The sequence below is a fragment of the Rhizopus delemar genome, genomic scaffold (assembly GCF_000149305.1).
Source record: "Rhizopus delemar RA 99-880 supercont3.1 genomic scaffold, whole genome shotgun sequence".
Taxonomy (NCBI): Eukaryota; Fungi; Mucoromycota; class Mucoromycetes; order Mucorales; family Rhizopodaceae; genus Rhizopus; species Rhizopus delemar.
Genome location: NW_027137827.1, coordinates 2,047,106 through 2,069,895, shown reverse-complemented (window position 1 = coordinate 2,069,895; position 22,790 = coordinate 2,047,106). Strand labels below are relative to the sequence as shown.

The 22,790-nt window shown below is 34.2% G+C and overlaps 10 protein-coding genes across 10 annotated transcripts; 4 read left to right on the top strand and 6 right to left on the bottom strand.

Moving 5' to 3' along the window:
- Window positions 1–1,148: 1,148 nt before the first annotated feature.
- Window positions 1,149–2,513, bottom strand: RO3G_00812 (nicotinate phosphoribosyltransferase; the record flags this gene model as incomplete). The annotated part of the gene is made up of 3 exons (XM_067655403.1): window positions 1,149–1,699; window positions 1,755–2,267; window positions 2,333–2,513. 3 exons carry the CDS (start codon window positions 2,511–2,513, stop codon window positions 1,149–1,151), a joined length of 1,245 nt encoding a protein of 414 aa, XP_067511504.1.
- A 2,930-nt stretch (window positions 2,514–5,443) lies between these two features.
- RO3G_00811 (uncharacterized protein) lies at window positions 5,444–6,243 on the bottom strand (the record flags this gene model as incomplete). The annotated part of the gene is made up of 4 exons (XM_067655402.1): window positions 5,444–5,464; window positions 5,565–5,890; window positions 5,953–6,059; window positions 6,122–6,243. The coding sequence occupies 4 exons, from the start codon at window positions 6,241–6,243 to the stop codon at window positions 5,444–5,446; spliced, it is 576 nt and encodes a 191-aa protein (XP_067511503.1).
- Window positions 6,244–6,758: 515 nt separating this feature from the next.
- RO3G_00810 (uncharacterized protein) lies at window positions 6,759–7,031 on the top strand (the record flags this gene model as incomplete). The annotated part of the gene is made up of 1 exon (XM_067655401.1): window positions 6,759–7,031. One exon carries the CDS (start codon window positions 6,759–6,761, stop codon window positions 7,029–7,031), a length of 273 nt encoding a protein of 90 aa, XP_067511502.1.
- Window positions 7,032–7,194: 163 nt separating this feature from the next.
- RO3G_00809 (uncharacterized protein) lies at window positions 7,195–8,187 on the bottom strand (the record flags this gene model as incomplete). Its single annotated transcript, XM_067655400.1, has 1 exon — window positions 7,195–8,187. The coding sequence occupies one exon, from the start codon at window positions 8,185–8,187 to the stop codon at window positions 7,195–7,197; it is 993 nt and encodes a 330-aa protein (XP_067511501.1).
- Window positions 8,188–8,503: 316 nt separating this feature from the next.
- On the top strand, window positions 8,504–9,460 carry RO3G_00808 (uncharacterized protein; the record flags this gene model as incomplete). Its single annotated transcript, XM_067655399.1, has 3 exons — window positions 8,504–8,717; window positions 8,784–8,972; window positions 9,012–9,460. 3 exons carry the CDS (start codon window positions 8,504–8,506, stop codon window positions 9,458–9,460), a joined length of 852 nt encoding a protein of 283 aa, XP_067511500.1.
- A 1,594-nt stretch (window positions 9,461–11,054) lies between these two features.
- Window positions 11,055–12,347, top strand: RO3G_00807 (uncharacterized protein; the record flags this gene model as incomplete). The annotated part of the gene is made up of 7 exons (XM_067655398.1): window positions 11,055–11,064; window positions 11,255–11,332; window positions 11,480–11,626; window positions 11,687–11,778; window positions 11,836–11,960; window positions 12,011–12,108; window positions 12,157–12,347. 7 exons carry the CDS (start codon window positions 11,055–11,057, stop codon window positions 12,345–12,347), a joined length of 741 nt encoding a protein of 246 aa, XP_067511499.1.
- A 1,358-nt stretch (window positions 12,348–13,705) lies between these two features.
- On the bottom strand, window positions 13,706–15,094 carry RO3G_00806 (uncharacterized protein; the record flags this gene model as incomplete). Its single annotated transcript, XM_067655397.1, has 1 exon — window positions 13,706–15,094. The coding sequence occupies one exon, from the start codon at window positions 15,092–15,094 to the stop codon at window positions 13,706–13,708; it is 1,389 nt and encodes a 462-aa protein (XP_067511498.1).
- A 2,558-nt stretch (window positions 15,095–17,652) lies between these two features.
- RO3G_00805 (uncharacterized protein) lies at window positions 17,653–17,974 on the bottom strand (the record flags this gene model as incomplete). The annotated part of the gene is made up of 3 exons (XM_067655396.1): window positions 17,653–17,677; window positions 17,719–17,737; window positions 17,899–17,974. 3 exons carry the CDS (start codon window positions 17,972–17,974, stop codon window positions 17,653–17,655), a joined length of 120 nt encoding a protein of 39 aa, XP_067511497.1.
- A 705-nt stretch (window positions 17,975–18,679) lies between these two features.
- On the bottom strand, window positions 18,680–19,137 carry RO3G_00804 (uncharacterized protein; the record flags this gene model as incomplete). The annotated part of the gene is made up of 2 exons (XM_067655395.1): window positions 18,680–18,807; window positions 18,954–19,137. 2 exons carry the CDS (start codon window positions 19,135–19,137, stop codon window positions 18,680–18,682), a joined length of 312 nt encoding a protein of 103 aa, XP_067511496.1.
- Window positions 19,138–21,410: 2,273 nt separating this feature from the next.
- Window positions 21,411–21,701, top strand: RO3G_00803 (uncharacterized protein; the record flags this gene model as incomplete). The annotated part of the gene is made up of 1 exon (XM_067655394.1): window positions 21,411–21,701. The coding sequence occupies one exon, from the start codon at window positions 21,411–21,413 to the stop codon at window positions 21,699–21,701; it is 291 nt and encodes a 96-aa protein (XP_067511495.1).
- Between the last annotated feature and the right edge of the window lie 1,089 nt (window positions 21,702–22,790).

Genomic DNA, 22,790 nt, shown 5'->3' with positions numbered 1-22,790 from the left:
AGTATAGTACCCTCAATGCCAATTCGCGGGATTTAAATTTATTTCAACACTTTTCATTTCGTTGTTTTTTATTGTTTTGTTTTCTAATTATTCTAAATGAGCCCTTTTTTTTTTTTTTCTAAAAAAAATTAGCCAAGGCAGGATCATTGACGAGAGTAAAGCTCATGTTACGGAATGGAAGGAAGAAGCTGATCATTTCAACTTGCAAGCTTTGACTAATTTCAGTAAATATAGTGGAATCTTAAATGCCTGAGTTTGATCCAAATGATAAAATACTAAACTAAAATGAAGGAACTGCCTAATAAAGTATCGAGAAGCGTTTCAGGAAAGCAGTACAATGTATGTACCGACACTTAAAAATGCCTCTTTATGTACTGTATCAGGTTCAATTTTCTTAAGGCTATTCTAGCAGGTATTGCTGAACGTACTGCTCAAGATTGGATACAAAGACTAAAGAATGAGCCTGACTTGTGTATTTACTGAAAAGTAAACAAGACCATTCACAGGATGAACATGAAGATTTTATTAACTTTGACCATAGTCCCCAGGCAAGAACACTAGATATAGTAAACAGTCTGATGAAGTACTTTGAAAATTTGACAATTTTCTATTGCATAGATGTAATTGGACAATAAAAGAGTCGCAGTTCATACAAAAGTAAGAGAAGGTTAGAATAAGCTTGAGAGATATCTACTCTGGATATAAGAATTGGAGAAAATCAACATAAAGATTTTAAACTATATTTTTATTGACAATTCTGGGTTACTGCCAACCAAAGATCGTCTACTACATGCTCTATAAGTGGTACACCAACCATAACTACGCCAGTGACTGAAGCCGTATCTTACTTCGTACCTGATGCTATATCTAATGTTATTGTCGAATGCTGATATGGGGATTCATCTAAAAAAAAAAGAAAAAGAAAAGAAAAAGTCAAGGGTGGTCTCAGACTGGATAATATCACTAACTGATCAGTCTTAAAGTCGTGAAATGGCACGAGGAGCACTGTACACCTGCAAAATCTAGTGCTTATATTGCTAGTTATTCTTTAAAAAGAACACTGTACGCACATTGCTTCCTATAAACAATATTTCTGTCCCTTTCTAAAAGATGAAAAGACTACAACCAGTATTTAAAGTTTATTATTATTATTTTGTTATGCCTAATTCACGCTGAAATACTGCAACAGCTGCATCATCTGCACTGTGTTTTGAAGGATCATCGCTCAACTTGATAACACGCTTTCCTTGACACTCTTTAATTTTGATTACGATATTCATCGGTTTACTCTTTACGTTTTTATCATTTGCCTTCTTGAAATCATTTGTAAGCGAAGTTCCAATACCAAAATTCGATTTGATACCCAGTTTATGAGCGTGTTCTTTAAGCATAATAGCACGATCCACATTCAATGAATCAGAGAAAACAATCACTTTTGTAGACGGATCAATGCCGATCGACTTGTAGTGTTCAACCATCCTAGTTGCAAACTCTGCAGGATCTCCCGAGTCATGGCGAACACCATTATAAACAGAAGCCAAATCGTACTGAAAGTCTTGTAAAAACACGTCCGTTGTAAATGTATCGGTCAATGCTATACCAAGTGCTCCCTGATAGACGTCATGCCAAATTTCTAATGCTTTACGATTAGCATGTTGAATACCCTCAATTGCGGAGACGGCCATAAAGAACTCATGTGCTATTACGTAAATTAAAAATAAAAGTCTTTTTCACTCTTTTACAAGTGTCCTTACCACAAGTGCCAACTGCATATAACTGATATTTCATGGCGAGATATAAATTACTTGTACCAGTAAAATCACCCTCAAGTACCTTTCCTTCATTTTCATACCTCTCTTTACACTCTGAAAAGGCATCACACATCGCACGTACAACCATATCCTGTGTTTTGAAGTCACGGCGTCGACGGGTGCCGAATTCAGCAAATCCACAACCGTGTTCCAAGAGGGTACGTGTCTTTTGAGCCGCTTGTTCAATTTGACCTTCATAAGTCCAGTCTGTGTCCACAAAACGGAAATAAGATTCAGAAATCAAAGCTAGTAACGGTACTTCATACAAAATTGTCTCTAACCAGGTCCCTACTACTTCTAGTTGAAGATCACCCGTCTCTTGGTCAAAGGATAATTTCACTTGTTCTTTAGGTTTAAAGCGGTATTGGTACAAATAATTAATATAGTCTTGATGAAAATAAGGAAAGCCTGATAGATAGTCTCGTTCTGCTTCAGTTAAAGTAACATATTCTAAATCTATACTTGACCACAGAAAAAAAAAATTACTATAAATTGCATCCCTCTTTTTGTACGAGTGTTACCATTGATTTGTTTTTGAAGCCATTCGACTGCTTTTGTGTTTAATTGAAGTGATTTTTCTCTATTTGTGAATTGGTAGACAACTGGTATATCTTTCTTGTAATGCTTAAATACAGCATTTTGCATTGTGAACTTGTATACATCATTGTCAAGGATCGATTGAAATACTTGATGTTGAGGCATTTTTTTTATTATAAACAATAGAAAAAAGGAAATGAATACAACCTTCTCCTTTAATTTATAATAAAAAAGAACGTAATTTTACCTGTCACGATTATGCATAAGCATGACATCGTCACCTCTTATTTATGAAAGTGAAATATCCGATCTCTGCACTTATCATACACTTCTCGATTTATGCCTTATTTGTCACTCACTTGCTCCGATCAAATAATTTACAATAGGACTTTTATTTGCCAAAAGTCTAATGCCGTCATATCCACATAAAGCATAGAACATAATATACTCTCTCGTTCTCTCCTTATAAGGTAGTTTATGTAATATAACATCTTTTTTTAGTGCGTAGATTATTACTTTAATTTTTATATATGACTGTAGTCAAGTTGAATAGATTATTTTACATTTTGATAGTATATATGTGTGTACCTTCTTGATTAATCTATCATCCAAAAAAATATTTATCGCTTTTCTTTTTCTTGATTTAATCTCAAAAGAAGCTGGTGCAATATCAATATGACGAACAATGTTTTCAGGCTCATTAACGAGACTAACAGGCTATATCCCGGTAATAAGCTTCTGTCTAACAGGATCTGTGGTGAAATAGAAAATCTTTTCGGATGCAAATATGTGCATGTGCCGTAGCTTTTTTGCCGAATCATTCCCGAGGAATAGTCCATAACCTTCTTTCGCAAGGCTCAATACAGTTGCAGTTGATTGCAGCTTATGAAACCAATCTGCTTCGCCATGTACTACAAAAGAAGTAAAAAACGAATAAAAATTAAGGAAAAAGGAAACAACTCCAGCAAAAGGAATAAAAAACATTTTTCTAAACGAATAGGTAATTATATTTATAAACAAATAAGTGCATAGTTATATTATTATTTAAAATATGCATTGGCTTACATTTGCATACAGCTGGGCATAAGAAGTTGAGTAAGTCCCAGTGTGTGCATGTGTTCTATTGAACCCATTTTGCAGTTGATAGCAAAGAAAAAAAGAAAAACAATATACAGTTTTTATTAATCGAAAGGCTCCTTTTTTTTGTATTTTTTAATATGTAGCGAATTATATATAAAAAAAAAAGACAATGGCTTAGAAGAACAGACAGTGAGTGCTCCACCTGTTTTATTTACCTTCAAATCAAAAAATAAAAAGCAATGACCAAATGTATTGATCTATCAACTTATTCGCTAACAAAACATTTTTTTTTTTTTTAATTATATTCAATAGATGTTAATAGTCTATGAAGATTTGGTTCTTAATATTATCGCGTAAAAACAATTCATCTGTTGAAGCTAGTAACCTGTTTATATGTATTGTATGTGGTAAAGGTTTATAAACTTAAAGTTGTTAGTTTGATATATTCATATATGAAGCTTCAAAGGGTTAAAGTTTTAAATATGATTTTAACGGTTTGTTAATTAACAAAAAAAGGATACGCTGATTGAAACAATAACATACGCAATTTGGTGCTGCAGGTACTGTACAAAAATGAAATGACCAAACAAGCCAGGGGCATACAAGTAGTTTTACTATTTTAATCTCTAAAAAATAAACTTATCTCACTTTCAAGTTTAAATACTATACTTGATCTATTAACAACATACAAATCTAGAGTAATGTACTTCAAAGTGGTTATCATTCGCATATAAAAATAAATAAAAAAAGTGAATCATATTTATTCCAAATGTATTGAGATTCTAAACCTATTATTCCCAATTAGGTCCTCTACCTTCAAATTCAATTCTACATAACCCTGCCGCACCCCCACTAGCTATAAACCCTGCTGTTTCCTTGTTTGGATTCCACGTCACCTATGTTTTTATGTCTATGTTAATAAACCATAATAAAACCATTCTATCCAATAATTCAACCTTTTGAAGCGATACTTCAGGCGTACCAAAAAGCTCGTAACGTGGTACTTTTTTCATATATTCGCCCGTCTACACGTTTTTTTTTTAATCACTTGAAAGATAGTGTAACACAATCGTACCTTCACACCTAAACCATCCACGTAAATAAAAGATTTTGTTTCCGCATGATAACATAGCTTATATACAACATAGAGGCTCAACGCCTAACAAACTATTTTAGAAATAATGAAAAATAAAGAATAGGATTAGTTTACAATCGATTTAAGTTTTGGCTGGTAAACATTAGTCGTAACAATCCATCCAGTAGCATTGGCCACGCTTAAATGCCCGTGATGTTCTGACATGCCTATAGACCAACATGGGCCTGGCATTTCACCATATCTCGTATAGCATGGCCCCATACTAGCACTATAAGATAAGGCACGGATGACGTCCTCAGCTCCCGAAAGTAATAGCATAGGTGCATGGCCTGGCCAAGCAATAGAATACACAGGGCCTATTCCAAGAAGTCAATTTTTCTCATTCCCTATTCTTCTCTTCCTTATAAACCTCTTGATCGAGACATGGTAAAAGGCACACTGGGATCATTCATATCAACTAGTCTGATCTGTCCATCAAAACCACCTACAATAATATGATAAGGATCTATTATTCCACGCCAGCAAATGTTCTTTCCGGGTGCATCAAGAACCATTGAAGCGTAAAGCAAATGTTGACTACAAACAGCTGATGGGTTTCTTAAAGCAGACTCCATATTCCAAACAGTGACATCGCCAGCTGTTCCACATGAAGCGAGTTTTTTGTGTCCGCCCCAAGCGATGGCCAACGCTTTTGAATATTTACTGGCTAATGTGCATCGACTTGCTTTGACGCGTACTGTATAAAGAAATTGGTTTATCAGTATGCATTCCCTATTTTCTTTCCTTTTTGTTTCCTCTTTTTATCTCTCCCTCTCTCTGTCGCTATTTATTGTTTACCTAAACTTACGGTATATGGTTTTATTATTTGTTATATTTAATTTTGTTCTAATAACTTCGGGATGTGGTACAACCATTGTTCTTATCGTCTCATCTCCGCAAGCTATTGTCAAAATCCCTAGTTTTGGCAGTTCTGAATTGGCAGACTTATGAAAATCACACTTGAGTAAAAACACGTTGTATATAAGAAAATGGATACTTACTTCTTCATACGCACCATAAGGACACCATTTAAGATCATAAATAACACCAAAATCATGCAAAATACATATTTCCAAAACAGGATCTGTCTGAGCTTGCTTTGCAGACAACTTCAATTTATATATTTGAATACAATTCTTGTATGTCCCTGTTGGTTGGACTTCGTCCATACTCATATGTTCTTCTGCAGCTCCTCTATATCCTCCAACAGCAAGATATTGGGTGAGCGGATCTGATTGTTGAGACGCAACTTTTGGTACGAAATCAAGACCCCAAATATTTCCGCCAGTGTTCAGTATATAGCCTTTCTTATATTTAAAGTGATCCTCTTTGATAAAAGTCAGTATTTGAATTGAGTCGTTTTGTATTTAGTATCTGCCTTTCGTTTACCTAATTTAATAAAACTAAATAAAGGTACTTCCACTTTGCTTTCCCGTTCTATGCCCAATTTCACGTTGACTGGTTGAATTCTTGAAGGAAAATACGGCATTGCTTCACTATTAAAAAAAACTGAATCAATAAAATACAATGTTCTTGACAGCAATTTACAAATCTCTACCTTTCTTCTACAACTTCCCATTCATCCATTTGAGGATGCACATCCTCGTAAACAACTTGGTCATAAATGTTTGAAGTGTCCAACATGTTTTCAGAAGAAGGACCTTCAATGTCAACTGCCATTTGAGGTATAGGTGGAATGAAACTGTTGCCGTCTGTTCTTTTCTTTTTCGCCATTGCAGTTTAAAAACAAAAGTTTTTTTTTTTGAATCAAGTAGCATATTTGTTTTTTTCGCGGTCACAAAAGGCTATACCTAAACAAACCTTCAAATAATTATTTTTTTTTATTCATATTTCTTTCGCACTCTACAAATAAACCACCTGACAAAAGTGGTATCTCAGCTCCTTCCAGCCCATCAGCGAGCTCCCAATCAATTGCCAAACAATCTAAGTCCGTGCCGTACTCTAAAGTGCACCGACTTGCAACTAAAAGTTTAGTACATGTACCGAATGTGCCATCTCTTTCACCTTCTACCAATTCATCTTCAGAAATTTCTCAAGATGCAGTTCTCATAGTTATTGATACTGTCTATTAGGGAGTGTCACAATCTACCGGATCACTTTTCTTTGATGCGACCGCTCGTAAAAAGTCTGAATGTACTTTATACAAGCTCGCCTTTTATCAATTTCAAGATTTTATGGGTCAATTGGTCCACAAGTCTGGTGCTAATCACCATCTGGAAATTAATTTCAACGATGAGGAAAATAAGAATGAGACAATTGCTAAGGGTCTTCAGTTTGATAATGGATATACTATCATTCGTCCCGCTGTGGGCCTCACGCCCAGCTCTATTATCAAAAAAATAAATCTTCAGAGACTTCCTTGGATTGACTGCTACACTCAGCAATCATGGTGTTACTGTATTTCCACTTCAATTTCGACCAAATCGGCAACTAAATTCGACCAATAAAAAATAAATTACGACCAAAAGTGACGTCTCATTTCGACCAAATGAACTTGCTTATTTCGTCCATTTGTGTACCTTTATTTCGACTAAATTAGAAAGAACTTTTCGACTAAAAATAAAGATAAGTTCGACCAAGCTGCAATGAGCTTTCAACTGCATGGTCGAATTAAAGAAGTTCTTCTTTATTTAAACAACGCTCAAAGAAGGATTCGGCGTGCCTAATCCAGCCTTGACAGTCCTCAGGAGTCACTTGCTCTGCAGCCTCTCTTATCCTTGCTACCAAGTTATCGCGATCTGTCATTGGAGATCTGCGAACAAGTGTCTTTACCTTGGCCCAAAACTCTTCTATTGGATTTAAGAAAGGGGAGTAAGGTGGAAGATATATTATTCTATATCCTCTCTTGCTGACCTCCTCTGTGATCTTTTCAGGTTTATGGATAGGTGCATTATCCATGACTAAATTGCAACCCTTCAAGTTGTGTTTATCAAGGACATCCATGACGTGTATAAGAAATGCCATGAACTCTTTCCACTTTGTACCAGCTTTAGTTACCTTCAGCCCAACATTGATGACACCAAGGGAACAAATTGCGCCTAGTATGGAAACTGACGGTCCCCTGGTGGTTGCTACTACAACTTTTGCGGGCTCACCTTTCTTTGATCTGTCCTGACTTCTTACAATATGAAGATTGAATCCAGCTACATCAATGAAAATACAGTTTTGCATAAAACTGATATTGGAGTCTTTAATCCACGCCTCAGCAGCTCTAAATCTTAGTTCAATAACGTCAGAAGAGTTTCGTTTGGCAGGAATCCTTGTAATTCTCTTTAACGTGTAAGAGCAGCTTTCTTTCAGATGTTTATCCACGCCAGATTTAGAAATAGTAAAGCCCTCATATTTATCATTGAGGGCGTCAAGCATTTGATCTAGCGTGACTACCGGATTATTATCAATGAATTCTTCCAAAAACTTCGTATGCTCTTTCTCCAGCTTGCGAAGGTGCTGATTCTTTTTTGGTTGCTCTTCAATAGCATCATCTACTTCTAAAGCCTCTTCTTTTTTGGATGCTTCTTTTGCTGCTTTAACCCAAGACTTCAAGGTAGATACAGGTATACCATACTTCTCTCCAACCTTGCTGTAACTAAGAGAAGTAAACATATACGTCTGGATAGCCCTGTCCTTTTCTTTCTCTGTGTAATTCTGATACTGCTGTCTATTAGTTTTCTTCTTAGCTCTTTTTTCTTCCACGATGTTAACTTGTGGCTCTTGAACTTGATTTGAGACTTCTGTATTGAAAACTTCATACATTTGAAATTTGTTTTGATCATTAAACTCGTAGACGTCGCCAGATTCACACATTAACAAAAAATTAATAAAAGGAATTTTAGTTGAAAACTCATTGCAGCTTGGTCGAACTTATCTTTATTTTTAGTCGAAAAGTTCTTTCTAATTTAGTCGAAATAAAGGTACACAAATGGACGAAATAAGCAAGTTCATTTGGTCGAAATTGAAGTGGAAATACAGTATATGTGATGTTGAAATTATTTGGGACGCCGATACCAGCACTTTCCTCGGCTCTGGTTACGCCACCCTTGAGATCACACCCACTCTTATCTCTAAAGGTCAACCCCTATTTCTTGAACTATCCCATGTTCTAATGTGGATCGACCCTGAGATTTCTCGAAGCGGTAAAATCTTCATTCATGCATATTGGAATGATATGCCAGTATATTGCAAGTATTGTCATAAGATAGGGCACAATGTTGCGGCCCGTCCTGCTTCACCAAGTAGTAGACTCGTTTGCTATCGTTGTTTGGAACGCGGTCATCTTCGTGCCGACTGCCTCCTTAAGAAGGCTGGCCTTAAACGGTCTCATCAGGGCAAACCTGTCGCTAAAAATGTTTCTCCTTTGTTTCCTCAACCAAACATTAAGTCCACTGCAGGTATTCTTTCTAATTCTTCTGTGCTGCCTACTTAGACAGTTCAAATGGGCAAGGAAGCTGCTGTTCCTATGACGAGGGAATCCCTTCATCCTGACCCTACTGCTATCGATGCCACTGGTGGCCCTTCTGCCTTATCAATTTCTAGTCAGTCTGCGCTTATCTCGTCAGCTCAGTCCAAGTACGCACCGACTTCAGCTGCTTTTTCTGATTCAAAAATTGATATCACAACTGCTGATGACCTCGCTACTAGCATGGAATGTGACGAGCCCTTTTCTTTTGATGGTTCGCCTATGGATTCGTCCCCAGCTTCTGCTGATGACTCAACCAGGATAGTAGTAGTCAATACCTCATCTTTATTCAAGCAAGAGGATGTTCCTCAGGAGGTTCCCCAAAGGAACGACGACAGAAACGAAGAATTATCAAGAATTTTAGAGTTCATCCTCATCGAGACACAGAACTTTTTCCTGTCCAATGTTTTACGACACTGAGGAATCATCCTCATCTGCAAGATCGCAACAGAGGCCCTATGCTCTTTGTCGAGGCCACAAAATTTCAACAACCCGTGGCCTCTCACACTACTTCTTCATGACTACATCGAAACTTCATCCCTCTGTCCACCAGTGAACCTCGAGTATCAATTCGCTCTCGCACTTCCTCAGCTGCCTTAGATAAAGGCGTGGATCTACAAGACATTGTCGCACTAGGAAATTGGGCTTCCTCCGAAACGTTTCGAGCTCATCACCAACGCCATCATATGGCCACTGTCAATTTTGCTTCCATGGTCCTAGATCATGCTGACGATGAGAAAGACATATTCTATGATGCCGAATGAAGAGCTGACTCTAGACTAGCAAATAGTAACCTTCCTATTTTGTTCTGACTGTCTCAAACAATTCTTTCGAGAATTTTCTCGAACTAGAAATGAGCATTTCAAGGAATTATGCACTGTGTATGTTTGATGGCATGGAGCATACGCTAGAAAACGTGAAAATATGCTTGATAAAAGTCTAAAGCTATGAAGAGCTAGATATTTGCTATGAAACAAGCCCTTTGCGGCCAGTTCTTGTCATGAAAACACGGATCTTCAGCGATTCGTTTACAGTTAAACGCTATCTTGATTCTATGGCCTCTATGTCTGCTGAAATACGAGCGAAATCCCAACTCTGTAAGTAATCTAGGCGCAGCTTTCTAATAATGCAATCCTAATATTTGAATTATAGCTAGTGATGCAGAGCTCATTCAATTCCTGAATATTGTTTTCTATGTTGACGAATTGCGAGACAATTCAAGCTACTCAAAAAGAAAAATAAACCTTCAAATATATTCATATGAGTATAATTTCACACGAACAAATTTGATAAGTTTGTACTTGGATTTTCTCAATGGTGCAAAGACAAAAGAGCGAACTTTATAAGCTTCGGATTAACAAAATGAAAAAGATGGAGAAAGGCTTTAAATAAAAAAAAAATCTAAACGTACTGTTTAAGGACCAGTATTCAAATGCCGATTCGAAAACTCATATTTTTTCTTTCTTTTTCTTTTTTGTATAAACCTACGCGTTTACTTTTTAATGACAACTTTACAGTTACCTTTTATATCTGTTCAAGCGGATTGGGATCAAGTGGCTCAAGAAGTCGCTTCAGGAAAAAGCCCAAACACATCGTTTTGGATTGCTTGTTATATAACAGGTTATATTTGACAGTTTCATAAAATTCACAACCTAAAATCTAAGCATCCTTCTTTTTAGGTAAACCAAGTGTGCAAGGATCTATCCAAGTGACAAAGAAAGACAACGAAACTTTTGAGCTCGAAGGAAAAAATGGATTTTCTGTTAGTTCACTTGATTCTGTAAGCTGATTATTTAACTTATGTTTATAAAAAGTATTAATTTCTTTTTGTTAGCATATGTTTAAAGTAAAATGCGATGAGATTGGAGTAAAAGACACATTAGTTCAAGGGCCCACAACCGAAATAGCTTTAGCAGAGAAAACCTCAGTAATAATTATACAAAAAATGAGCTTTTGTACAACGTATTGTTAATTATATAATCAAGTTAGCTTTTATGCATTAATGTATCTCAAAATGGAAAATTGTTTGCTGCAGGCAATGGATCAAATATTTTGTTGGGAAATATTGCAGAAGGAAAAGTGCAGGTGAGAAGGGAATGTGATGGGGAAAAAAATGATTTGCCTATTGAAACCAAGGATAGAAAACATTAACGGGTCATTTAAGCGATGTCACCACAGTTCAATTTTTTCCAAGTAATCTTGTTTTATTGTCAGGTGGAGCCGATTTTCAGCTCAAGATCTGGTCTGCTATTGATGGAAGTAACCCGGTTACTTTAAAGGGGCATACATCAGGTACATTAAACAACAAATCAAACCTTTGTATTTTTATTTCTTACAATGCAATAGCTATCACTAGCACCGCAATTATCGAGAAAGGAAGAAACGTATTGTGTAGGTTAATTTAAACAAATTGAATCTCTTCCTGACACATTATTACAGCTTCGTCTCGCGACGGAACAATTAAATTGTGGAACTGTGGTACCTCTTCTACAATTGCTACTTTGGGAAATTATAACTGGCCTGTCAATAAAATTATTTTAACAAAACTTCCTTTAATTTATCAGCCAGCAGAAAAAGAAAAATTGGGTAAATTCAGAATGAAGGAAACCAATCCGCACACAATCACATTTACTATTTATTCTGTAGATCCATTAGAAGTAGGTACAGAGGATAAATTAGTATTGGCAGCATTAGGTGATGGCAGTGTTCGTGGTATTCACTTAGGAACAAAAACTGAGGTAAGAAATAGAAAGCGCTTGTTTATAAAGGAATATTTTGAGTTAACATCAAAATAGCTATTTGTCTTTCGAAGTGATAATTATGCTCTAACAGCATTGGCCTATGATGAAGCATCAAATCTGATTTTTACTGGTAACGAAAATGGTCGAATCCATGTATATTCATTAGCAAAACACTTGAAGTAAAAAAAAAATGTGTTGCAGCTTTTTTTTCTTATATTCATTTATATAGAGAGCCTGTTGCTCAATGGCAAAGAAATAAGTACCCTATCACCTCACTAGTGCCAAAATTGAGTAGAAATGGAGAGCTTGTTCTTTGTGCTTCTAGTGGTAAATGATACGATAAAAGCTGAATATACTGATACTTATTATTTAAAGCTGATGGGGGTCTTTATCAGACTAGCTCATTATCAACAATTTATGAATCTGGATCAAATATTCAGGTTGAAATTGAATATACAGGTAGTGATTTGGAAGCTATAAAAGACATGAAAGTTTTGCCAAGTGAGAAGGAAAGCTATCAGCATATTATTTGTAGTGTTAGCGATGGAAAAGTCAAAATTTATTAAAATAAAATTTACTCTCTTAAAGTTACTACAAAAACCCTGGACAAGGCCGTGGTAGAAGTGAACCACAAAGACAGAAACGTGTTAATCCCGCTCAATATTTGCATTTTCCATCTTTTTGACTAAAGTACAGTTTGAAGAAATATCAAATTATCTTTTAATCATATACCAGCAGGTTTATTATCAAACACAAATTTAAAATGCTTAATACTAAATTAAACCAATACAAAAAAGAAAGAATATGTATACAGCATTACTTTTACCAAAAGCAACAATTTAAAGCTATGAATGATATATAAAAAAAAAGCAAACAAAGAGTATAGATTATTTTTAAAAGCAGCTAAAGGTTTACCAAGTTGTCATTGAGACACTAGCTATATTAAAAAAAAATCCAAAAGACCAGAGAGAATAATAATATAAGGTATCGGTTAAGGACAATCGAAAACGATATTTATAAAACTAGGGATATTACAATAAATTAATATGATTAATAAACATACATATTTCTTTTAGGAAAGGGTGGCAGTTTCGTAAGCATTCATATTGAGCTACCAAGATTATCTTTCAAGTTCTATCTACCGCCTATCGTCTCAGCTATGCTTAAAAAGTCTGGAAAGATTAACTTTTAAATACCTTTCTCATAGAAAAAAACGAAAAATTTAATGCTTATTGGTATTTACTATCTTTTAATCCTAATTACTGCAGATTGAATTATTATTTCTATTTCTTGTCTATTACATGTATATATAAAATAAGATGAGGTTATAGTCAGTAATAAACTCAAAGATTAAATGTTTACTCTTTTTAATAAACCTTAAATTACAGCCAATTCCAAAAGATTAAGCAGATCTGCTGTCTAACTATACAAAATACTAAATATCGTTAATGGATTACAGCCACATTACTGTAAGCAATATGCATATATCTGAGATCTATTCATAAAGTGCAAGTAATTTTTCTTTTCCGATTTTTTTTCACTTTATTTCAGTGTGAGTGTAGCTAAATTATAAAAAAAAAAACTTGAACATAGCTCGCTGCTAGTCAGCATGACTCTTCTCTACTTTCGGTATTTTGCAAAATTAACAAGTAACTTTTTAAAAAGATAGCTTTTCTCGCACTCTTTTTAAAACAGTGAAGTTCTCGGAAAGGGAAATACGCCTTTACTTGAACACACATTTACTTTCCTTTTTCTTCAAAAGTTTCAAATTATATATTCCTTCTTTTCATACAATGATATCGATTTTAATTGAATAAAAAAAAAAGCTTTTATTTAATGAAAAGTAAATATTATAGTTCAAATAGTTAACCGATTTCGTATCTTGACTCGCAAAATCCATGTTGAGTTGTATTTATATGTAACTTTAAAGTGCATATCCTGAATGACCAACGAAAATCTGTAAAGGGTTCAAGTGCATACGATAGCTTTTATAGACCCTGTCTCCTTGAATATTCAATTTCTTTACTGCCTGATTTCTTTCATGTACAAACATGTTATCTTCTCTAGCAAAGTAAATTACTTCTGTCATATCAAGCTTGAGTTCAGGGTTAATATTTTTCGCTCTGATGATTCCTTCAATCTCTAGGTTCACACTGATATCATGAACCAAAGAATACACCTCTTTTGTTGAATTAGACGGTATAGAGTATGCACAGCTTGGAGGAACATGTAATAACCCAGTAAGATCAAAGCACATGCTGTTGCAGTCAAAGAAAGTAAAATGCCCATCATAACCTGAGGGTGTTTCTTCTGCACTGTTGAAAACAAATCTCTTGCTCATCAATGCTTTATTTTCTGTTGTCTCACCAAATCCGCATGTCATGACTATTCTTTGCGATAACTGAACATTAATTTTTAGTACTGAAATCTTGAAGTGAGTTGATGTATTTAACAGTTTGACTTTTAATGGGAGCATTTCTGAACGTCCAAACACTTGTGTTGGCAGCTCGATGTAACTTTGCAATTGATTCGAAGAGCAAAGAGGCATTGCTTCTGGTAAAGTATTTGCGTGTGCCTTTGAATGTCCTGATTTAGTTAATAAAGAAGAACAGGATAAAACATAGTTGCAGAAGCTTTTAAAGATGTTATTATCAGAAATTAAAAGTCTAGTCTCTGATGATTGAGCACGGGAACAAAACTCTTGCCATGTATCATTCATCATTGGTTCCAAGCGTACTTTGGCTGTAGAATAGCACAGTATTTCCTTCTGGTTATTGTCAAAGTAGTTCATGATGGCTACTAAACGGTAAGAGATTGGATAATTTGGATGATCAAATGTTCCTGGTAACTTTCTTGATATAGGAACGTGAATAGAAAAACGAACGTTGTGCGTATTTGCTTCCAAGTCAAATGCACTGCTTTTGTCATTAAAGCAGGCATATGTAAGGTCTTTGCTCTCAATAGTTCCGTGACTAGTATCTTTGTCAAAATCAATATCTGCTATTTGTTTGATTAATCTTTCAATACGCCTTTCTTCTTCGCTTTTCTTTTTTCTCTTTGGCTCAGTTGCTTGTACACTTTCTTGTCGTCCGCATTGAGCTTTGTGTCTTTCTTTCTCTGTAGCGTCAGCTTGAAAAAGCAGCATCTCATTTTGCTCTTCATTCAATGAACTTTGCTGATAATCGCTGATTACTCCAAGTGCCTGATTTTGTGAAGCGCTGTCATGCTTTTTATGTTTCTTAACAATACGAAGCCCTCTATTAAGTAACTGTACGTTCTTGTGATAATCGAACAGTCCGCCGATAAGCGGCATAGTACGCTCCTTGCCACATACTTGAACACTACCGTAAAAAGCGATACGTAAGTGAAAAACTTTGATTGGTGTATTCGATTGAACAAGAAGTTTGCCATTGATGGATTGTCCTGGCCAGTACGTAGGTAAGTATCCTTTGCATGTTGGCAAATCAAGTGATATATCAAGCCTTGGTGATGAAGCCTCGCAATTACTGTCTAACGGCTTATATAAATAATCACTCATTTACATAAAAAAAGGGAACAAAAGTAAAAATATGCTGTTTCTCACGGAATTATCATTTGCTATATAAACAAAGCTAAATAGGAGCAATCGATTCTTTAGTATCCTTTTAATATAGTAAGGAGGCACATGACTGGCTGTCGGGAGTATATCCCCAAATGATAGATGTTTGCGTAGATCAAACCCTTCATTTAGAAATCATACACAATTAATCTTTGTTAATACAAAAATATTAAATTATGATGATTGTGTTTGACATAATAAATATAAGGAGAAGATTATTCTAAAGGGGGTAAAAAAGGTTTGTTGAATGATTACTTTTAAAAAAGTAAAAGTAACTATTGGATTTACCATAGAAAGTACACAAATCTTTTGATTTGAACACATCTCTGTTTTCAGTAAATATTTCTTGTATATTCACTATTCCAGTACGCATTAAATGACTTGGCTCAAAACAAATTCTGTATGTACACTCAGAATGATAATATAGTCAACATATGGCATTGGTTTGCTCAAATCCTTTCGTTTTATTCATCAGTCTTAGTGTAAAAGCAATAAACATCTGCCCATATTCCTAAAAGGGTACTATGTGTTAGCAAGGAATAGTTTGAGTGAATTGTCCCTAGAATTGAGAGTTAAAGGTATGAAACATTATTCGGTTTCGTTTAAACTTAGCAAACTTACCAGAATTACTGTCAATGTAGGGATAATGGATGATAAGTACTCGTTTTCAAGCATAGCAATAATTCATTTCCTTTCAGACGATTTGAAATGTCTGATGCATGGCCCGTGTAAAAATCAGATCATAATTCTGTAGATAATACTGAGACAGTAGGGTTGCTTCCATTATCAAGGATGTTGGCTGTGGTGGCAAGGAGAGCAATTTTTCTGGTGGATAGTACTGTTATTTATTTTATCACGAACACAGGAGACCCATTTCATTGTTGAAGATGTTGATATAGCCATCCTGATATCACGGGACACTAATAACAAAGTGTGGATGATTTTTTTTTTAGCTGCAAAGCATCTCTACTCTATCACTAATCTAATCGTACATTAACTATATATAATTTGAAAAGTACGCCTTGCCCTTTACTTTGAGCATTGATTGCCAACTGTTGTTGGTATTGAGATAAAAATAGGGCTTCTAGAGCAAACGCTATTCTTTCGCCCCATGCGAGGAATATGTCGTCCAATGAAGATGATTTCTCATATATCTAACAATAAGAAGAGGTTTCCTAGCCATACTAGCTGAAAGGAGCTCAAGATAAGAAGACATCTCATGAAAAGTCAGATGAAGATTATTTCTATTCTAGATAAGCTATAAAATGTGATATTATCTGAAGATATTCTTTCGTACATCATAAAGCATGTCGCGATTCGCACAAAACAAAAGTTGAATTTAGTTGACTCTTATTGTTTTAGTGTATATACGACATACTATAGGTTACTTAAATAAAGCAGATTTGATTCATCTTCGAAGGAAAACTTACATATTTTATGCTTCGGCGATTACTAATTGATATATTTGAAGCAAATATATTAATGTTTTTATTTGTATAGTTCAAGAGTATCTTGCAAGCTCTGTCAGCTGGAAAATCAAGTTAAAATGTTTTAATGAAATAATAGGGAATAAATACACATGATCCACACAGCTTTTTTTTTTTTTTTTTTTTTTTTTTTTGCAGGTTGTGTAATGGATAATATATCTTCTTTAGGCTATATATTTGCTTTATTAACTACATATGCATCTTAGTTTTTCTTGCATAGAACTATGGCTTATAGATGATTAGACATGGGTGTACGCTCTTTAATTTTTCCCAAAGAAGTACTAAAAGTAAATGTAAGTATGTTAATAAATTTATTATTGAAAGTTAGTGTGTTGTAATAAGAAAAGGGGTATCATTAATTATGCATTCAAAAGTGGTGTACTTTCAGTTGGTCTTGATCTTGATTTGCTGTTAATTTTTTGATAAATATCAAATTTACAAACAGGACACTAATAGACTGTTTAGGCTATGTGTAATTTGATAAGAGTTTACTTACGAATTTTTTATATTCCGTAAGCCAAGCATCAACGCATTTGGCATGAAATTCATGCTTACAAGGCAAAATCCTTAGTTGCTCATCATTTAAATAGTCTTCTAAGCATATAGGGCATTCCATATGATCTGTGTCAGTAGCCTTTTCTCTTTTAAATATATAAGTGGGTAATTGAGATACAAATTGAGTAGGTGCCATATCATTGTGTTTATGTTGACGTTGCCTTAATTGCCAAGTCAAATAAATAAAAAGCATCATGACAGCAGGTGAAAGAACAAGGATCAATAGCATATCTAATAGTGGCCTATGTCATCATCACTATTAATATAAGTTATGCAGATTAATCGCGTATTTCTTACCAAGTTAACAAATCATCACCTGTTATTCGAATAATAAGTGAATTATTATTTTTCTCTAATAATTTCAATACTACTTTGTATTGATATTGTGCTACAAATACACTTGGTATAAGTATATTTGATGTATCACCTATACTCTTTATAAATATTTCGTTTTATGACTAATAGTATCATGATTACCTGGGGCATACATTGTCACCCAACCATTAAAGGATTTATCTCCTACAACAACGGCAATTGCACCGCTCTCTTGCATTGCTTGTACTTTTTTTAGAAATGAACAGCGCCCTCTTTCTAAGATAGGAATCCAATTTTCAATAGAATTGTTGTTAATAGGTGAACATCCATACACATCATTCAATGGTGCTGATAACTGACCAATAATAACATCATCAATCCTTGGACCAAATGCTGCAAGACGATCTGCCAAACTATCATTGGTTTTCTTATATTTTAATGTTAATAATACGAAAAAAGCGATTTTACAAGAAAAAACATACAAGTATAGTGATTGTACCAAAGCAATGTCCTAATGTCAGTAATAAAAAAAGTAAAAAATACAAAAGAAATCCCATAAAAAAGTTTATTGTAAACAATAATAAAAAAAAAAAGAAAGCAAAAAGAAAAAAAGAAAAAAGAAAAATAAATAAATAAATCACATATTAAGCTTTATTATGACAAAACCTGTGATTTAGCAAAAGTACTCACACATAATATATTATATAAAATTATAGTTGTAACAAATAAGTTTATGCATGAAGCCTATCTACATTTTTCTTGTAGTTGAAATTACTTTGATAGTTAATGTTTATAAGTACATAACTATTTGTATAATAAAGTATGCTTTTATTATGAAATGGCACTGATTTGATTTTTGGATGCTTGTATTTTTTCAATGGAACTATAATGTTGACCTTTTTAAACTTATTAGTCACAGTCATAATAATAGTAAGAAATTTATTTAACCTTTTTTCTCTGCTTCTTCTTGTTCTTTTAAATAATGTTCTCTATCCCACTCAATAGCTGCTGTTTGTATAAATATAATCGTACCAGATACTCGCAAGATACTTAGACTACAAGGTATAGAAGCTATTTTGTTCATATAAAACATAGTTGATAGATACATGTCTGTATAATCTCTTGGTATACGAATGATGCCAATCTTTGTATCATGATTATACCATTTAACTACCAATTTGTTATTCGTCATATATATTATTATCACAAATGCTTACCTGCTATGCTACCAAGTCCTTTTCCATATTGTCCATAATAGATTTCAACCTGATTGTATATTGCTCGACTAATCATTTGGTCTGTTAATCTTAGACTTGTTTTAGGATATACAACTTGTCCATTCTCAATTATAGGATCTTGAATCACTTGAAATAGAATCCATCGATGCTTAAAGCGAACCATGTCAAAGGCACGTAAAAAAAAAGAGCAAAAAAAAAAAGAGCAAAAATATGATCTATTTCTAAAGTCCGTCCATTGATTCATAAAAAAAAGCCATTGTTTCTTCTCCTTCTTGCTCATTTATCTAAAGATTTAAAAGCATTCCTTATCTGTGAAGTATCATTTTAAACTTTTTGTGCTTATACTGAAGTAAAAAAAAAAAAAAAAAAAAAAATACTTTATTGCAATCACACTAGCAATTCGATGTTTTCATTATTAGTTTAGATTGTGTTTTATAGCAAAAAGTGTACAGTGTTTATTTAAATTGCATTTCTACAATTTTTAACCATCAAAATAACAACTAGACCCGTAAAAATATACATAGTACATGAAATTGAGTAATATGCTGTATCCAAACAGTACAAGGAACTTCTTTTTTACTTTCCAAATCTAATTATTTGCGTATGGACAAACCTTTCTATATTTTCATGTTGAATTTGTAATGGTTTAGCCGGATATCGAATTATTAAGGTTTCTCTTCAAATTGATACTTTAAATGTGTGTGAATTGGTAAGTTTTTTTTTGTGGATAGGGAAATAAAAATAAAATTATTGAATTTATTACAAAAGTAAATCCAAAAGAAATGTCATTAAATAATAGTGCTATTCACTACCCACTCTACTCTATCTGATTTTAATTTGAACAAAACATACATTGATACTAGCGCTTTACCTTAGTTACCATGATCTATGCCTTTAATTCAATGTCTAGCTTGTTCCACTAGTCTAACAAATGATAGAGTTTTTACAGGAAACCCATACTTTCACTAATAACTTTTCTTCAGATGACTAACCCTATTAATGATGCTAAAGAAGCAAATTTTGGATAACTAGACTAGCATCACAACTACTATTTATGGAGTCAGTCCAGATATAGCCAATTTCCGCCAAGCAACGACTCGAACAGGAGGTAAAACTAGATAAATAAAACCGATGCCGGAGCGCTCCATTACTTGCAGCCTCATGAAAATTATACTGTCAATCGCCCATCTTCATCTGAATCATACCTGAATACCACCTTTTTTGCTATCATGAAGCCCATTACAATCATGTTCCAATTGGCTCACACTTACTAAACCCCCTAGAAATCATTACCAAAACCAATCAACGCAAATCTAACACCTCGAAATACACCTCGTTAATATCTAAGCAAAATAGATTAGAGAAATGTCATAGGTTAAATTGAATTATAAACTCTTACTTCATTAGCAACTAAGGACTTATGTTACCCATCTCATTATTTCAAAGCTCATTTCTTGATTTGTATATAATTGCTAATTTATTTTTATCTACCAAAAATTTAGTCAACTATCAGGTATTATTCTTTCAATTAGACTATCCGTCTATTCATACCTTTATTTATCTTTGTTTCATTTATACTCTTGTAAGTCCTATTTGTATCTCACACCTTCAAGCTCTTAACATCATACTCTCTTGTTCTCTTATAGCTGTTTATCCAAACTTCTTAATTCCTATCCATTTCTCCCCTTCATTCCTTTCTGGCTTGAAACAATAACTCATTACACTTCCTCTCACGTAGAAACCACTGCTTACTGGAAAAAAAAAGAAAGCAGTGCATCGATCAATATGAGAGGGCTGAAGCGTGTTGTTTCGTAAAATAAAAAGAATATAAAATTCAGCGAGACTTAAAAAAATTATATTTATGTCGCATTGTATCAGGAGTTACATTAAAACAGCTTGTATTGAGCTATAGGAATGGAATTAGTTATGACCAAATAATAGAGAAAAGACTGTAATAAATCTTTGTAAAGCATTCACTACTCTGATTTCCTATAAATTAAATATGAATCATATTCAAGTTATGTTGGGATAATCTCCTTCGTTTTACTACTCCACGCAAGAGAATTCGAAGGTAAAGTGATCAAAGTAAGCACCAATAACATAATAGCTCTGAGATATGCCAAAAAATTAGGAAGGGTAGTCTCTCTATGTCTACAAGAGCTCACTCCCAAAATATAAGAGTTTATTGCTACATATAACCTACAAGCTCAATATCAACACATACAAGGAACCAAGGATATATAAGCAGATACATCAATTTGAAATAAAAAACACTTTACGAAAGATAATTGTCACAAAGTTTCCTCATAAGGCTTCAAAGACGACGAAGCTCGCTGAAGATTGATGTGTTTACAACAAGAAAAAAAGCATGAGGCTGCTTCGGTTTTTGGATCTGAACCCAGATCCACAGGCAAAAAAAAACGACGTTTTGGATCAATGAGAGTTGACGACGGGGCTTTACCTACACCCTCCATTGAAGCTGATCCCAAAGGTTCTGAGGAAATTGAAAACAGACAGAGTCTCAACAGCTTTACGTATCACACCAAGTTGGCTGAGCCAATTTTGATGGCAAATGGCCTTACATCAGGGCTTAACAATACCGATAACCTTCAAAGTGAATGGTATATGATCTCTGTCTACATGGGATTATCAGAGCGTACTAATTACAGACATAAGACCTCACAGATGGTACAATCGATTATCTACAACCATGACAATGTTGGGTAAACGAAGACAGAGGATGTGATGGCCACTCATTCATGGTAAAAACGATGGTTTTAGCAATGATCTCACCCGGTCATCAAGTCTTCAAAACTCAAGTAAGGCTTAGAAATATATAAAGAAACAATAAAATTACAGAAGTTTATTTTATAACTGTCTGAGAGTAAAGAGCGACGGGAGGCCTAAAGCTACACCTTCTACATGCGTTTTACCGAGTTTAGCTGTATCTTTTGTGTAGAATCAGTGACTATTCAAAAAAAATCTAAAAAATCACAAAGCCGATGTGAAATTCAATTATGAATTTTAAATGATATAAGCAACATCATCATCATAGCATAGTCAGAATATCTTATTTTCATGAATCCTCTTTTTGCTTACTGGAACAAAGCTATAGTAATTGGTGACACTCAATTTCACATATGAAAAATTTGTATAATCTACAGTCGTTAATATCCAGCTACTATTAAGCAGAATCAAACATATATCAGTAGAGGTTAATAACTATTGTGAACATGACAGAAGAAAAAATCTTTTTATTAATCTTTCATATCAACAATATATTGAAAATGCTAAAGGAATGTTTAAGTTTATTATAACTTGTAGTATTTTTAGAGATGAGGAATTATGTAAAAAATGACTTATGGAGGTCGATAGAAAAAGCAAAAACCTATCAATTTAGAAATTTTATTACTATAGAAGCATTGATAAGCAGTAACCTTTTTGTAAATATTCTCTTTGGAAAGTATAGTTTGTTTTTGTTTTGTTTTGATTTTTTTTTCTTTTTTTTTTTTAGAAATAATAAAGAATCACCCTTGAATTACTCTTATAAACACTTTTCAAGTCTATAGGATATGAGTGGTACCCCGAAGGGCGTTCCGTTCACTGTCAGGTTCTAAGTCTATGTCGGGAATGTTTTGCGAAAGATATACCCTGTTTCTAGGGATCACCCTCTCTCAAGCAAAGCGTGACCGGGTCTGTACTTCGGATGTTAAGGCATCTTCCGTATGTCACTTGGACGAACAGAGCGGGTATTACTTTTACTTGAGTTCCCATTCCTCATTAGAGCTTACAAGTTCCAGCAGATCATCGTCCCAT